Raw genomic sequence first — 17,350 nt, 5'->3', positions numbered from 1 at the left:
CCCTGGAGCGTGAAAGCTGGCTGCGTAACCCAGGGAATATTAGCCTCTTTCCTTCTTTCACTCTCTCATCGTCGACTCTGGACCACCAGGTTCCAGTCCAATAAAGGACCAACAAGTGGCACCCAGAAATAGGGAGTTGGTACACATGACAGATTTGGATGGAGTGACCCCCAGGGCCTATTGAGGCTGATAAGTACTAAAACATGGGTCAATTGGCTAGAAAGCCCCCTCACTTTTCTATTTCACTTTAGCCCCCTCACTTTTCTACTTTACTTCATCACTTATTTTTTTAGCTAGATTAGAAACTGCTATTTCCTGTACTATAATCAGAGAAAAAGATAAAAGGCAACTAAAAAATTACTTGCTTATAAAAATGCAAATCAACTATGTCAAAAGGCTATAGCTCCAATTCATGAGACAGGGACTATTATTGATTATTTGAAGGCTTGCCGCAATCTAAGACCAGAAACTCAAAAGATGCAAATGCTACGTCAAACAATGGTTGCTGCCTTAAAAAAAGAAAATGAAGGATGCTTTACATGTGGAGATAAGTACCATTTAAAAACGGACTGCCCTAAGAAAGCTAATAAAAAACCTCCAAAAATCTGCCCTTGCTGCTGTAGAGAAATGCATTGGGCCAAAGAGTGTAGATCTAAATTTGATATTGAAGGGAAACCTATTCCTGGAAACTCCAAGCAGGAGACCTCCCATGCAGGTCCCCTTCAACAAAAACGAGGGGCAAATTCCACCTTTTCCCTCAAACCCTCAGCATCCGGCAGTGCTGCCATCGATATACCAGCCCTAAATGACTTCTCCTTTACCCTCAAGCAGTCCCCTCTAGAATACCTACTGGACTTTTTGGGGCCCTGCTCCCACAAACCTTCAGTCTTTTACGTGGCCAACATAGTTTGACTTAACAGGCAGGAAGGCCAGTGGTCTCCAAATGGAAAAAACAGGCTGCAGGTGTCAGACGTTTTTCTCTCTCTTAGGCGGCAGGAGGAAACAAACTAGCAGGAAGGAAACTAGAAGGAAACAAACTTTCCTTCTGTATACAAAATTAAAAGCTTTCTCTTAAAATACTGTGTTGCCATAATAACACCTGGTTTCACTTGAAGTTAACTATTTTCAAACCCTGAGTTAACCAATGCATTTTTCTTATGGAAATGAATGTCTTACCCTAGATTCTTTCTTCAAGTGGGTTCTGCCTAAGACTCAGAACCGACTTGACAAACCAGTATGTTTTACTCATGCAAATGTTCTCTTAAGCTATGTTAATGAAACTGTATTTGCTTGGAAACCTGCCTTTCTTCAAGATTCATGTCAATCATTTTGTGGCCTGGGACAACTCACCTGGTGCCAAGGCTATCTCAAAATGTATGTTGTGTGTGAGGGGCCTGGTGTTATTATCTTCGGTTTTGAGATATTTCCTTTCTCTAATTAGCAGACTGCTAGTTGTTATATGACACCTGGCTAAAGACTAGCAGGGGGGCACTCTTTCTGCCCCCTTCTGATGCCTATGTCAGAGGTTTTCTGTATCTCCTTTATATTTTAATAAAACTTTATTATATATAAATCTCAATTTGAGAACACATTACAAACTTCTACCAATTTCCAATTAGCTTTTCTAAAATATTTTGGAGAAATATCATTTCATTATCCTTCTGGTAAGCTGTGGAATTTCTTCAAAAACACTGACTTTATTATTTCTCACATTTCTTTTATATAGATGGGACTAAAAACGCCAAAGCTTCATTATAGTTTCTTAAAAAATATAAAGCCTTTTATACTAAATTTCATTCTGCTCAACAAAATGAATTATGTGCTTTTATCCAAGTTATTTGCCTACATCTTTACCCCATTAATATATCTCTGATTCTATATATTCAGTTTTTGTATTAAAAAATATAGAAACCTCCACCATAAACTCCTAGTTCTATTAAAACAGACAATGGCCCTGCCTATATTTCTAGACACTTTTAACAATTTTTACAATTTTTTTCTATTAAACATATTACAGGCATTCCTTATAATCCACAGACACAAGACATAGTCGAACGAACACATCACACACTAAAGTTACAAATAAAAATTAAAGAAGGGGGAATACACAGGTACGCTACTGTCTTCCTTATCTAAAGCAGACTTTACTAGATTCCAACATAAGATATTTTCTAAACCTATGATTATTGTTAATACAGTTTTATTTGTTTTAAATTTTTTAAACCTACCACAGGGAAATATTTTAACAAGAGCAGAAAGACATTTCAAGGAATTGAAGGACACTTCTCTTCCTCTGCCCATTTGGTATCAAGACGGGTTCAATAAACAATGGAAATCTGGGAAACTAATCTTACAGGGAAAGGGATATGCTTGTATTTCCCTAGATGGATCCAACAAACTTCTTCCTCAGAAAATTCAACCCAAGGGGGCCCCCAACATTCAAAATGGAAACAAAACAACAAGAACCCCGTGAGGAAGAGATTCCAATACAGGCCATGGCGGCTCTAAAGATCTCCAGAAAGCACCGCCCTCAGCGACATCAACCCTATGATCTTCCCACTTGGGGACAAATAAAAACCCTCACTAATCAAGTTAAAAATATGATTTCTCAACAGGGAATGCCTCAGAGTCCTGAAAACCTTCTTATCGCTAGGCTCTGTTGGCCTGCTCGACCCCTGCTCGAGCCGGATTAACTAACTTACTTACCCAACCCCACTTTATTACAGGTCATAAAATAGATGGAGAAAAGACCTATCAACCAATGACTCCACCCATATGCCCCCTCCCTGAAACCCTCACACCCTGGGGAAGAGGGAAAGCTAATTAACATTTCTTTAGGCCTTCTACTGGGCTTATGCATAAAAGTTGGCTGACAAACTTGGGCTTCCTGCCTCCAAAAGAAGACTTTTGGACATTGCTGCCCTTCTTCTGTCTGTGAACCGTGTTTACTACTGAAACTTTAGTGAAAGAGTTAGGGAAAGAACAAAAAAACATTATGTAAAAGGTTACTAACAGGAGGTTAAAATATTACCATAACAAAGGACTTCTTGGCTGGCTTGACAATGGAATGGCATCACCCCCTCCTCCTCGAATCTTCCTGGATAAACAAATTGGGCCTAAACAATGGGACATCAGGAAACTTGCTGCCAGCACCGAAGAACTTGAAACTTGGACTAGACATTTCACAGAGACTAGTCGTGGTCATAGTAACTATTTCTTTCACTATAATCAGTCATATTTTATACAGGCCTGTGTCCCACTTACAATTTAATCTGTAACTTGTATTAATTGCCAATTTTGTGTTACTCTTGTTCAATTCAATCATAGTACCTACAACTGGGAACAAATAAAATTTCATTTACATGATAATGCCTCTCTGAATGTACAATTATTGCAAAAGAAAATCTTTGAAACTTTTTCTAAAGGTCTGCCCTCTTCCACTAATTTGGAAACTTTAGCTGAACAAATTATCCGGGCTAGACCCACGAGGATAGTTTCAAAGTAGTACCCACAGCATCGGGTCTGGGACTGTAACTTTGGTGATTGTCTTGATAATTGTATTTGTTGTTTATCGTCGCCTTTCTATAAGGTTGGTTAATAGTAACCAAACTCATTTGGTCAGGACCTTTTTTTTTTACAAATATAATAAAATAGGGGGAATTGTCAGGAAGCATTTAACAGGAGGCTTCCTGTGTGCTGTTTTGGATCTGTCAGGAAACCTTTGGCCCTCAGGAATTAAGAGGAGAGGCACGCCTTTCCTGGGGCTGAGGAATCCAGGCATTTCCTTTGTTAGTTTCTCATTATGGTGATAAGTACCCTCTTCTCTCTTTAATAGGGATCGCCTTGTGTTTTGTAAGTCTGGAATTTTAATCTTTATCTTTGCTGAGAATAACTACCTTGTAAGACAGTATATATGCCCACACCATGTTGATTAAAACACTTTGCTCCATCAGAGCTTTGGTCCCCGTGTCTTTCTTTCTTTCTCTCTCTCTCTCTATTTCTGGCTGATTCCCTGGAGCGTGAAAGCTGGCTGTGTAACCCAGGGAATATTAGCCTCTTCCTTCTGGCAGTCAAATAAGTAAATAAAAATAAATATATTAAAAAAAAGAAGCACCCAAATCCATTAACTGACTCTGAAGAAACTTAAGTTCAGCTATTTACCAAGGTTTTACCTACATTTCTCTGCAAGCTGAAATCTAATTTAAAGAAATGGATAATGAATAAACAATAAACAACTTCATACAAAAGTCCAAAGATAGTATAGGGCAGTGGAAAGAATGAACAATGACCAGAACCGAGCTCCTCAAAAATCAGAAAATGGATTTTATTATCTTTGTACTATACTATTACAGTTTCTAGCATATAATGGGTGCTCTATGTCTAATAAACTGAAATGTTTAATTAGTCAAGGCCTGCCACTAATTATAGAACTTTTAATAAAGTTCCACTTTTTTTTTAAGTTCTCTGAAGTTCAAGTCTATCTATGATGAGGTTAAGAATAAAATAATCACTAAAACCCCTCTGAGCTCTAACATTCTGATTCTATAATGTAGCACCTTATACCAGGAAGGAAAACCAATGTTGTGAGCAATCATTAAGTGCACTGTGTCAGCATACAGGTAGTTAGTCATCAACAGAAGCTGAACCAATAAATACATGTGCTCATTTATATATGAACTGGATACTTAACCTTTCTTGAACTAACAATTCCCTGAGGGCAAAGACTGGGTTCAAATAGCATCTAAATTAGTACTGTGAACCCCACAGGAACTCAAATACCAGATGATAAGGAGGAAAGCATTATCATTCTTATTTGGCATTCACCAAGAATTTGGGACTAACCAGCATGAGGAATAAAAGCCTAAGTATAATAATGTTGTCCCAGAACACAAAAAAGGATAGCAGCTACTTGGAACTGAGCTGACAAAGGGAGAGAAGCAAAGACATAAAGAGCAGGAGCAATGACAGAAAGCTTGGATAGAAACAAACTGAACTACACAGCAAGAAAATGTACTAGGGGCTTTCCTGGTAGTCCAGTGGTTAAGAATCCATTTGCCAAGGCAGGGGACTCGAGTTGAATCCCTGGTCTGGGAAGATTCCATATGACTCAGAGCAACTAAGCCTGTGTGCCACAACTACTGAGCCCTTGCTCTAGAGCCCATGAGCCGCAATTATTGAGCCCATGCACCACAACTACTGAAGCCTGTGACTAGAGCCTGTGCTCTGCAACAGGAGAAGCCACTACAATCAGAAGCCGGTGCAGCACAACTAAGAGTAATCACTGTTTACCACAACCAAAGAAAGCTGGTATGCAGCAACGAAGATCCAGCACAGACAAAAAATAAATAAATAAATCTTTTTTTAAAAAAAGGAAAAAAGGTACTAGAATGCTCTTATTGATGGCACGGAAGAATCACCTGCATGGCAAAGAGGCTGCAAGCTCCCCATTGTTTGCTGATATCTTCGGCTTTCATCTTCTGCTACCTCGTTGATGTCTGAATAGTCTACAGCATCTTCTGTACTCCTGACCCATCCTATAAATAAAAATGGGGAGTAGATCTAAACAATGTGCCAGTAATTCTCAGTCCCTTATATAATTCCCACTGAAAAGTACATGTACAGTAAGTGGCTAGCTTCCTCCCCCACCATACTCCCCATGACCCAGACTTCACCTTCATCATTTACCAGGGCAGCATCAGTACCAGTCAATTCTTCATTTGCTGTGAGTTCAGTTATCAGGCTGCCCAGCCCCAAAGCCCCCAAGCCTGCCAAATGCTTCTTACACTCCTGAAAAAGGGACAGCACCAGAGTTAAACACAATAACTAAACCTAAGTTTCCCACACCACCAGGTTTATTTCCAGATCCACAACAAAGTTATAAACCCATATAAATGACCCGACAGCATGCTAAAAGAAGCATCACATTTGAGAACTGTGAAGTACATCTTCCACATCCACATTGATCAGATATAACACATCATATTCGATTTCATCACCATCCTTTAAAGTAAGGTAAGGAAAAATTATTCAAGGAACCACCACCAAGACTAAATAAATTAAATAGCAGATCTGTGAATAAAGTCTAAGAAAACAGGTAATTCCGACTAGAGAAAACAAATCTTTATAAGCAAAAAAAAAAAAGAAAAAGAAAAAAGAAAACAAATCAAGAACTTTATTGTTATCTTTACTGTGTGTTGCAGGGAAGAAGGAATACTGGTCAGTATTTTCTCCTTGAGAAAATGAACTTTAATGATTAAGTGTCGACTGGGCACAGGAAACAATTTCATGAATGTCAGTGAATGGTGGAAAAACTATGTAAGCAAGTGTGCACTGAGACCAGAAGGGGCCTGCCCTGGATGGTCTGAACATTGGCTGTTGTAAGAACCGGGGCCTGAACCACAGGATTTGGTACCGGTCTGTCCTCTCGCTCTAGAGCCATCTCTAGTCAGTGATGTCAAAAATGTGGACAGTTTAACGAATCTCCAAGAAGGTTCTCATAGCAACGACCTGAAAGTAATCTCAGTAGCTTAGGCTATTTTTCCTCCAAAGCCACCGATATCAGCGCCGCTTAGCCTACCGTTCACCTCCTGTCCCCACCCTCGCCCAGAACTGAGCCCCCTCGCTCTCTTGCTAGATTGTTACTCAGTAGATTGTTACTATATAACCTACTAGCAAGGGAACCGCTTCTCTCTTCGCGTACATTAAGTGCGCCCTCTCATTAAGGGAGGGCCACATCGTCCTCTCTTCCAGTTTCCTAAGCCCTCTCAACTCTCCTCAGGCCACCTTCTCCTCAGCCGATCCACCCTCTGGCTCTATGCCCACGCCCATTCCCTCACATCGTCCAAGACGCTTTCTCCCTCAAGCTGCCCGGCTCCATTGATGTTGCCGAAAAGGAAACCAGTTAAAGAAAATGGGCCGCCTCCAGCGGAATCTTCATCGCTATCCGTGTCTGACATGATGGCTGCGGCGGCGGCACTGTCTTAGCGGCTACAGGCGGCCACTAGGCACTGCCTTGTCCCATAGCCCGGAAATAAAAACCACTCGCCGAAAAATAATTCACAGAGCTCCAGGACAAGACCAGCTCCCACAGGAAGCGGAATAAAGAACCGGAAAGACCTCCCGTCCTATGAGAAAGGGAGAATTGGTGACACAACGTTACTAGGGGTTTTTGATTGGACAATATGCGATCAGGAGGCTGGATCTGTGAAAAAACATTGGTCGAAGAGAATGTTTGGTCCCTCCTGCCTCTGCGTATCTGCGCAGGCGCTGTCTCAGTACCTTGGGGAAGAGCGACGGATCTTTTTCCAATCAGAAGGTGATTCATGGGTCCTGTGACCTCCTCGTTGCCACGCTTCAAGACACAAGTGAGAATTAGAACCATTTTTTCGGTTCTGTGGGTCTCCGGGATGGCTCAAGTGGTAAAGAATGTTCTGACTGTAAGGCAGAGACACAGGAAACGTGGGTTTGATCCCCGGGTTGGGAAGATTCCCTGGAGGAGGAAATGGTAACCCGCTCCAGTTTTCTTGCTTGGAATGGACAGAAGAGCCTGGCGGGCTACAGCCCATAGAGTTTGCCAAGAGTTGGACACAACTGAGCACGCATGTTACTTTCTTCCCGTCTGCGCTGTCGGCGCCTTTATTGCAGCGTCCCAAAGAGAAACAATGTATCGCACTGTGCCAAAGGTACTCGTGCAAGTTAGTTGTTTTGAATTGACATTCCCTTATAAAAATAGATTTCCCACCAGAACACCGTGGGCTGTTACTTGCCTTGAGTTGGAAACAGTTTGCATTCACACCTGTAAATTTATTCATTCTTTTAATTTATGTAAGGTTTTTGTACGCAATTCTCAATTCTTTTAAGAGATGACAACAGATTTTGATTTTCTACTGTCATGTGAGAACGTTAGGCCCCAGCAACGCGTCATTGTGAGGAAATAAAAAGTGCTGCAGTAAACCGAAAAAAAAAAAAATAGATTTCCTCCCCTCCTTTTTTGGAAAATATGAAAGTAAAAGATTAGTAAAATGAACAGCCGACCGTTCACCTAGATTCACGATTTCAACCTTTTGCTATTTTTTTTCTCCTTGAACCATTTGAATGTGGGTTACAGATCCTGTGATTCTTCACCCCTGAAAATAGTCTTCCCTAAGTGGCTCAGACGGTAAAGAGTCTGCCTGCAATGCGGGAGACCCGGTTTTGATCCCTGGGTCGGGAAGGTTCCCCTGGAGAAAGGAATGGCAACCCACTCCAGTATTCTTGCCTGGAAAATCCCATGGATGGAGAAGCCTGCTGGGTCCCAGTCCATGGGTTTGCAAAGAGTCGGACTTGACTGAGTGACTTAACAGTTTTCTACATAACCATAATACTATTAGCACATCTTTAAAACTTAACATTAAGTCAATATCATTTAACATACAATCCACATTTAAATTTCCTCAGTTGTCTTAATTGCAGCATTTTACATTTCAACCCGAGATCAACTCAAGTTTCATCCATTGCATTTATCTTTCTTTAACCTCTGAATTCAGAATCCACCAGCATTTTTCTTTGTATTGCATGACACTACCTATTTGAAAGAATCCAGGGAAATTGTCTTGAAAATATTCTATACTATGAATTCGTGTAGTCTTTTCTTCAAAGTGATTCTGGTTAAATATCTTACTAGCCATCAGAAGGCACAATGTCAGGTTGTCCCAATGCTGATAATGCTAAATTTGAGCACTTCAGGAAAGTGGTGCCCAACAGATCTCTCCATTGCAATGGCACATTTTTCCTTTTGCAATTAGTAAATAATCCATGGGGGTGATCCTTTGAAATTGTGTGAACATTATGTTCCCCACTGTCCTTATACCCAAAGGTTGTATAATCTGTCGATGATCCTTTCCTGAATCAATTATATTAGGAGAGTGTTCAGGCAGTTGGAACACAGTTGGAAGAGGATTTCCAGACAGAGCATTTCAGAAGGGAGTGAGTTTATTAAGAACAAAGAGAGATAAAAGTGGGCACTATCAGTGAAGCAGGCTGACCTCCTGACAGACCAGGGAGAGTTGATGGTGTTTGTGGGTTAGTAACCAATTTATATAGCCTTAAGACAAAATTCTGGCTGGAAGGTTGACGTTAGGTGATTCGCTGGGATGCTATAGGGTATTTACTGGAGTGGGCATCTTTGCTTAATTGGGAGTCAGGAAGCTTGTTAGTGATGATCAGGGGACTTTTGACAAGGTTACAAAGGGGCTCCGTCAGCTTCAGAGGTGACTTTGGTTCTGGGCTCTGCTTCTGAGGCCTTGGTGCAAGGCCTCACATCTATGACATGGGGCAGGATTCAACATTTCCCCCCTTCTTATTAATGGGCCAAATCTTTGGCCCCTTAACACCCTGCTCGTGTCTAACTATATGCCTATCTCCATGGGACATGGGGATGCAGGTCATTGGGGAAAGAGGCAGAGACTGCTCTGGCTCCTTTCTGCTGGACAGGGGCATCATGGGGTCTGGGTCCCGATACCCACTCTGTCAGGGTGTGCATTTGGAGGGAGATGAGAGTCCATGGAATGACAAGACCACTTGTTCCAACATAATCCATATGTCAGCCAGCTGATATCCTTGTAGTACCATCTGGAGATTTATTTATCGTATTCTAGAAGAGACAAACTTAACAGGAAGTTAAAGATACATAGCCCCAAGATGAATAGAAGTAGAAAAGCTGCTAAGGGGCCTGGAAGAGGGGCTAGCCAGAAGAACCAGGGCTAGATGTTGGCTTGTGATGTTGGTATTTCTTTAGGTATGAGAAGATGCAAGAATTTGGGCTCATGAAAATCTTTTCTTGAAAATATATAACAATTTGAAGGCCTGTCCTGCCAGTTTTCCCCAGAGCACAGAATGCCTCATTCATGATTTCTACCCTGAACTCCTTTCAGGGTGTGTTGAAAGTCAGCAACTGGAGTGGCTCCTGATTTACTCTTTGTAGAGGCAGATGACAAGTGCCAGTTTTCAGTCGGCAGGGCCCCTTCACTGCCTTAAATTTGACCATTGGTTTAGGGGCATTTTATGATCATTTTGTCCCACGTTGCTAGGAATGCTCATTCCCAAGTCTAGTGAAGATTTTTTGATTGGCCACTCAATATGTTGTTACTGGACTAGGCCATGAAAGTAGCAAAAGTCCTGGACCTCATCTGTGTTACTAATAGTTTCTTATTGTCCAGGAAAATATTCCCTCTTGTTACTTCTTCCCATCTAGAGTTACATTATTAACAATCATTGATCTCATATGAAACTATGTATCATCATTTTATTAGAGGCCCAGTCACACATTTGGTAATGTAAGAGAATAGTCTTATAAAACTGGCAATATGGAAAATAATATAGTTTGCAGTAATAGTAAGTTCACAAGTAAGAATTTAAGAACTTTTTTAGGTGTAGTCCAGTATATACCATGTTGTCTGACTTAGTTTGTTGAATGACTATAGTCTGATGTTAATCTCCTGGTTGTAAATCATGAAGCATCTGGTTTTTATCTTGTAACAGTATAACATAACAGCAAGGGACTAAATGAGAAGTGAATATTTAGTAAATACAGACCTTAACTAACAAAACTAGAATTTAATATTCAGTGAAATATAATTTTTTTCTAAAATTATTCCCATTTTTTAAAAACACAGCCAAGACTAATTTGTTTCTAAAATAAGTTTGGTCCATTGACTCTAGGTGCCATAGGCCTGTCATCAGTTTTTGTCGAGGTGGATTTTTTTCTTCTAGAGGTCCCCACTATACTTTGAGATGTCTGTATATGTCAGGAGACAATCTTTTTATTTACCTGATAAATCTATTCAGAACTCAAGTGTCTCCAATATCTAGAGGGACAAGGCAGAGAGAAAAGAAAAATGTTTTAATGTTACCCACAGGTGTAGATTACCAAATTGTTTTAAACCATAAGTAGCTTGAGGAGGAGAGCTTCTTGATATCTGAAAACAAAGATCAGAAGCCAGTAATATATCAGATGAAAAGTCATGAAAATTGTAATCATATTTAGCAGTTTATTTAATCTCATGTAATTAGTTTTTCTTCTGTTGTCCTTGCCTGATGATTGAGGTTGATAGTGACAGTGATAGTTTTAAGAAGTTTGAAAAGTTTTTGTTAATGATGGTATGATTTGCCCAGTGAAGTGTGTGCCTTGATCACTGGAGATTGTAGAAAGTATACCCAAAGTGCAAAGCACATTTTTAACCATTTTTTCCTCTGTTGTGAGAGCATTAACCCTGAAGTTAGGAAAGACTATCGCATCAAATAAAAGTGAGGTTTGTCAGGGGGCCAGGAAAAGCCAAGCGGCTGTCTTGGATTTCCCATAACCCTGATTTACAGCCATTATTTATCCATTTTAAATTCCCTAATTTAGGAGTAGATAAGGGATTAATTTTTGTAGAAGTGGAATGAGCTTTGTCTATGTGTGCCATAGTCTTCACAGATCATTGTGAAATAATACTCAGTTTACCAAAGTAACAAAAGATTTTAAAAAGAAATATAAATCACTTAAAGGCAAAGAAAGTTAAATAGTCTGTTATCAAAAAGCATCATTCTTAGAAAACTTCATTCATTTAACAGAGAGAGAAAACCAAATTCCAGTTTGGTACCAACTTATATTCACTGTGAAACAATAGTTACTCACTTAGCCACAGTAACAATAAAAGATTTCAAAGGCAGTTTAATGTCTTAAGAAACTTGTACCATGCACAAAACTCTTCCCGGAGTCCACTTCCCACAAAACTTTCTTTCACTTTCTGTATTCATCTCTTTATTTGCCCATTCAGAGAACAGCCACCAGTAAGTTCAGACTTACTTCATTTTCCCTTCAGTCAGTTCAGTTCAGTAGCTCGCTCAGTCATGTCTGACTCTTTGTGACACCATGGACTGCAGCATGCCAGGCTTCTCTGTCCATCAACTCCCAGAGTTTACTCAAACTCATGTCCATTGAGTCAGTGATGCCATTCAACCATCTCATCCTCTTGTCATCCCCTTCTCCCACTTTCAGTCTTTCCCAACATCAGGGTCTTTTCAAATGAGTCAGTTTTCAGCATCAGTCCTTCCAATGAATATTCAGGACTGATTTCCTTTAGGATGGACTGGTTGGATCTCCTTGCTGTCCAAGGGACTCTCAAGAGTCTTCTCCAACACCACAGTTCAAAAGCATCAATTCTTCGGCACTCAGCTTTCTTTATAGTCCAACTCTCACATCCATACATGACTACTGGATAAACCATAGCTTTGACTAGGTAGACCTTTGTTGGCAAAGTAATGTCTCTGCTTTTTAATATGTTGTCTAGGTTAGTCATAACTTTTCTTCCAGGGAGCAAGCGTCTTTTAATTTCATGGCTGCAGTCACCACCTGCAGTGATTTGGGAGCCCAAAAAAATAAAGTCTGTCACTGTTTCCATGGTTTCCCCATTTATTTGCCATGAAGTGATGGGACCAGATGCCATGATCTTAGTTTTCTGAATGTTGAGTTTTAAGTCAACTTTTTCATTCTCCTCTTTCACTTTCATCAAAAGGCTCTTTAGTTCTTCTTTGCTTTCTGCCCTAGGGTGGTGTCATCTGTATATCTGAGGTTATTGATATTTCTCCCGGCAATCTTGATTCCAGCATGTGCTTCATCCAGTCCAGCGTTTCTCATGATATACTCTGCATATAAGTTAAATAAGCAGGGTGACAATACACAGCCTTGACGTATTCCTTTCCTGATATGGAACAAGTCTGTTGTTCCATGTCCAGTTCTAACTGTTGCTTCTTGAGCTTCATACAGATTTCTCAGGAGGCAGGTCAGGTGGTCTGGTATTCCCATCTCTTTAAGAATTTTCCAGTTTGTGGTGATCCACACAGTCAAAGGCTTTGGCGTAGTCAATAAAGCAGAAGTAGATATTTGTCTGGAACTCTCTTGCTTTTTCTATGATCCGACAGATGTTCGCAATTTGATCTCTGGTTCCTCTGCCTTTTCTAAAACCAGTTTGAACATCTGGAAGTTCACAGTTCATGTTCTATTGAAGCCTGGCTTGGAGAATTTTGAGCATTACTTTGCTAGCCGGCTTTTTCCTAATTAATTGCATGTACAAAAAGAACCATTTTATAATTTCAAAAAGATTTCATTTTAACCAGTTTTTTCCCCCTGGGTCTAAAGAATATCATGGCCATCCAATGTCAAAAATGTCATCTCTCCTTTTTGTAGTCATAGTTTCATAGTTAAATTTAAATTAGAGTGCTCAAATTGGCTCTGATGACAGGGGCAGACTGACTGATAAGATGGTGTCCCCGCAGGGACTTTTTTCTCTGGGGAGGTGGGGTCTTGGTTTGATCAGAAGAATCTGAAGGAGTAAGGGAACTGGAAAGATTAGGGGAAGCTTGGTTCTGTTCCCACTTCCTTCTCTCCCATCCCACTGCCCCAAGAGACAGGAGGAGTTAGAAGGGGATTCTTTAGAATTTTAGGAGTTTTTTTCTTGGCTTTTGATTATAGGAGAAATTCCTGAGCTAGGAGGTCTGATGGAGAGGGAGAGACAGAGGGGGACGAGGGGATAGGGCAGCAACAGAAAGACATGTGGCATGAATCCTTTAGGTCCAGATTCTGACTGAGTGCCATAAAGGTTTGAGCATAAGGAACAGCAAAAGAGGTCAAGGTGGAGAATTATGTTCTAATTTAAGCATGCCATTCAGAGGCCATTTTTCTTGGTTCCTCAATTTGTACTGGCTCCAAGTTTTGTTGCAAAAGAAAGTCACCCTTTTCTTTTTAAGATTTTCAGGGTCAAATTTTTTTTCCAGGTCTTGAGAATACAGCCTAGAGGTGAGTCTGAAGGTGGTTCTTGAGACATACCTGAGCCCATTCTTGGAATAGGGGTACCAAGAGTTCACTGGCCACAGAAAGAGTCCCACATGTCCCAATGAACCCTCTGCGTGCAAGAAGGTACCATGCGGCTAATGGCCAACTGTCCCAACAGTTGCCAGTAGTGAGAGGTGACCCCTGAACATGTGACATGGAGTGGCACAAAACCCTGTGGCTAGGAACAAGCCTAGGCACAAACAATGTGAAAATGCACATGGTGACTAGGGCCAGAAAGGACAGAAAAGAGTTTCCCAGAACCAACAGTGACTTAACCTTTTAGCAATTCCCTGAAACATGGAAGGCACTCTCTAGGATGATTCAGAGGTTGCTCCTAAGTTCCTGTAAATTAATCCGGACAGAGAGAGGAAAAGTGAAAGTGACAGAAGGAAGACAGGCTGAGGAATCCACCTTGTAGTCCTGCCAGGACGGCGGTGGCCTGGGGAATGAGCTCAGTGTTTTGCTTGAACCAATATGTGCCTGACATGATGCACAGAAGTTGTCTTGCTGAGGGCAGTGCTCTGATAGCCTGGTCTGTTCCGTGACCCCCTTATCCTGCCATGGGAGTCTTTTCTAGTGGCTTTTAAGTGCCTGACCTGTGCCTGCACAGTTTTATTGGCCTGGTCCTCAGCTCAAGGGAGAAGGAGGAAAAAGGAAAAGAGAGCCCTCGCCCGTTTGGGTGGTAGCTACTGGGGTACTGTGGGCAGTGGAGCCTTTGGAACACACCAGAGTAACTCTGGCAGAGTTCCTTAATTGCTTCCACAGTCACTTGCCTGTTGGCAGAGGGCCCAAGGAAAAAGGAAAGAGGAAAGGAGAGTGGGGGCTCTCTCACGGGGAGAGTAGCCCCTGTACAGGCCACCAAATGTTGAGACACTCCAAGCACGGGTTGGAAAAGAATTTCCAGACACAGAGCATTTCAGAAGGGAGTGAATTTATTCAGAACAGAGAGCAGAGATAAAGTGGGCACTGCAAGTGAAGCAGGCAGACCTCCTGACAGACCAGGGAGAGTTGATGGTTTTTTCATAGGTTAATAGCCAATTTGTACAGATAGCCTCAAGACAAAATTCCTGCTAGAAGGTTGACGTTAGGTGATTGATTGGGACACTATAGAGTATTTACTGGAGTGGGCATCTTTGCTTAAGTGGGAGTAAAGAAGCTTGTTAGTGATGATCAGGGGGCTCTTGGCAAGGTTACAAAGAGGTTCAGTCAGCTTTGGAGGTGACCTTGGTTCTGGGCTCTGCCGAGGCCTTGGTGGCCTCACACCTGTGGCCTGGGACAGGACTCAACAGAGAGTGTGAGTGCCAAAGGGTGATTTTTCCTTCTACATTTATTAATTCCTCCTACCTTTATTAATTGGACTTACTCAGTAAAGAACTACTTTCCCTTTTCTTACCTCCTTTCTTGCATTTTTATTTTAATGTGTTACAGTCTAACACCATCATTTTCCTTTTTGATCCTCAAACTGTTCCAAATTTGTCACTCTGGCTCCTGTGTCCTTTTGACATGACTCCATTAGTCTTTGAGCACTTCCTTGCTTTTTGACACAAGATGTTCCAGGTTCACTCTGCCTTCCCTGTCCCGGACCTGGTATATGTTATTTGTCCAAGGAGCCCTGGTTCCTTTTAGTGGGGAATGGTGTTTAGAAACTGGATCATCATCACTTTTAGGCCCTTTCAGTGGAGAGAGCTTAAAAAAAAGAATGACTTTATAATAATGCCTTCAATTCAAATCTAACACCATAGGGTCCCCCCTCGTCTTCCCCCATTTCATATTTGTATCTTGCTTCTCTTACAATGAAAACTCTGGTCCCCAACACCAATATATATATATATATACTCTTCAGAATTATAAGACCAATACCAAAAAAAACAAAAACAAAAAGACCAACACCACTACCAACAATTAACCTAAGTAAAGTTCTGAAGTTCTTTGCAGTCTTCTGTCCTTAGACTATATCCTATTAAGGATATACAGTGTACTGTTTAAAAATTACGTGAATAAAAAAAAAATTATGTGAATCAGGGACTTCCCTAGCAGTCCAGTGGTTAAGACTCCATGCTTCCACTGCAAGGGGCGCAGGTGCAATCCCTGGTCGGGGAACTAAGATCCCACATGCCTTGCATCCTGGCCAGAAATAAGAAAGAAATTTTTTAAAATTACATGAATCCTTTTTTTCCTCTGTGGAGTTTTTTTCCATTTATATTCAAGTTTAGGATTTGCTTTTATCATCCTTTTTAGTAAAAATGATACATTATTTTTAAAATATGTAAACTTTCATGTGGCTCAAAGTCAAAACTATATAAAAAGCTATTTCCAAAAAAAAGAAAAGCTATTTCCAGACAAGTCTTGCTCCCATGCCCTGTGCCCCATTGCCATCCACTCCCTGTAAGTACCCATTTTCATTAATTTCTTGTTTATCCTTCCTGTGTTTTTTTTTTTTCAGTTGAAGTATAATCGACACTAACACATTAGTTTCAGGTATACAGCATAATTCACTACTTATACTTCCTGTGTTTCTTTCTGCAAATATATGCAAATGAGTATATCTATTCTTTTTTTGTTGTCGTTAAACACAAGAGATAGCATACTATATATATTCTTTTCACCTTGCTTTTTTTTTCACTTACGAATATAGTCTGGAAACCACACTGTGCCACTCAATAGCACTCCTCTTTGGTTTTTTTATGTCTACTTATTACTTCATTGTATGAATATTCTGTGGAATTTTTCTTTCTCAGAGACAAATGTTGGTCTGGGTCAGAACAAGAGAGGAAAACAGAAAACAAACCCAGGAGGAGACTGGAATATTTTAATAGTAGTTACATTTCTAGACCAGATGACAAGTCTGCCAAAACCTGCATGTAGCTGAAATGCATTTTGGTAATGAAAAGTTGATAGAATACTATTGCCTAACTAATAAGACAAAAAAAGCAAAGTGGAATGCTTTTTAATGTATCTTATATAGTCCCTTGAATCTTGTGCTTAAGGAAAAGCAGGTTCAATGAGGTAGAGACTGGTAGAATGTGGAAGGGGATTTCACTTACTATAAATATTAAAGATGCCATTCTTGACTCAAAATGTGGTTTTGCATTAATTTACTATATGACCCAGCAATTCCACTCCCAGGTATATACCTGAGACAGTGGACACACAAAACCTATATGAAGGTTCACAGCAGCATTATTTGTAACAGCCAAAGGGTAGAAACAATCCAAATGTCCCTCAACTATGAGTAGATAAAATATGGTGTACCCCATACAGTAGAATATTATTCAGTAATAAGAAGAAATGACTACCCATATTTGCTACAAAATGAATGAACCTTGAGAACATTTTGCTAAATGAAAGAAGAGTTCCAAATGGCCACATATTTGATTCCATTTTTATGAAGGACTGGGGATGGGAACAGGGGATTAACCACATGAGGGATCTCTTTGCAGTGATGGAAATGTTGTCAAACTGAATTTTGGTAATGGTTGCATGACTCAGTAAATTTAC

At 40.5% G+C, this 17,350-nt stretch overlaps 1 protein-coding gene across 7 annotated transcripts in view; it reads right to left on the bottom strand.

Moving 5' to 3' along the window:
- The window catches only part of TAF1 (TATA-box binding protein associated factor 1), a 79,929-nt gene extending 72,847 nt beyond the window's left edge, over positions 1 to 7,082 (bottom strand). For 6 of the 7 annotated variants that reach the window (XM_070461850.1, XM_070461853.1, XM_070461851.1 and 3 more), the window contains exons 1-3: positions 6,837 to 7,082; positions 5,673 to 5,787; positions 5,418 to 5,534 (exon numbers count right to left, since the gene is read on the bottom strand). In XM_070461850.1, the coding sequence (XP_070317951.1) occupies positions 5,418 to 5,534; positions 5,673 to 5,787; positions 6,837 to 6,956 (352 nt within the window). In that variant the 5' untranslated portion in view covers positions 6,957 to 7,082. The remainder of the gene's footprint in view (positions 1 to 5,417; positions 5,535 to 5,672; positions 5,788 to 6,836) is intronic. The other variant, XM_070461856.1, reaches the window with a different exon arrangement.
- Positions 7,083 to 17,350: the final 10,268 nt, after the last annotated feature.

This window comes from Odocoileus virginianus, chromosome X (genome assembly GCF_023699985.2).
Source record: "Odocoileus virginianus isolate 20LAN1187 ecotype Illinois chromosome X, Ovbor_1.2, whole genome shotgun sequence".
NCBI classification, from domain to species: Eukaryota; Metazoa; Chordata; class Mammalia; order Artiodactyla; family Cervidae; genus Odocoileus; species Odocoileus virginianus.
Note: the sequence above shows the minus strand (reverse complement) of the source record. Positions and strands in the feature narration are given on the sequence as shown.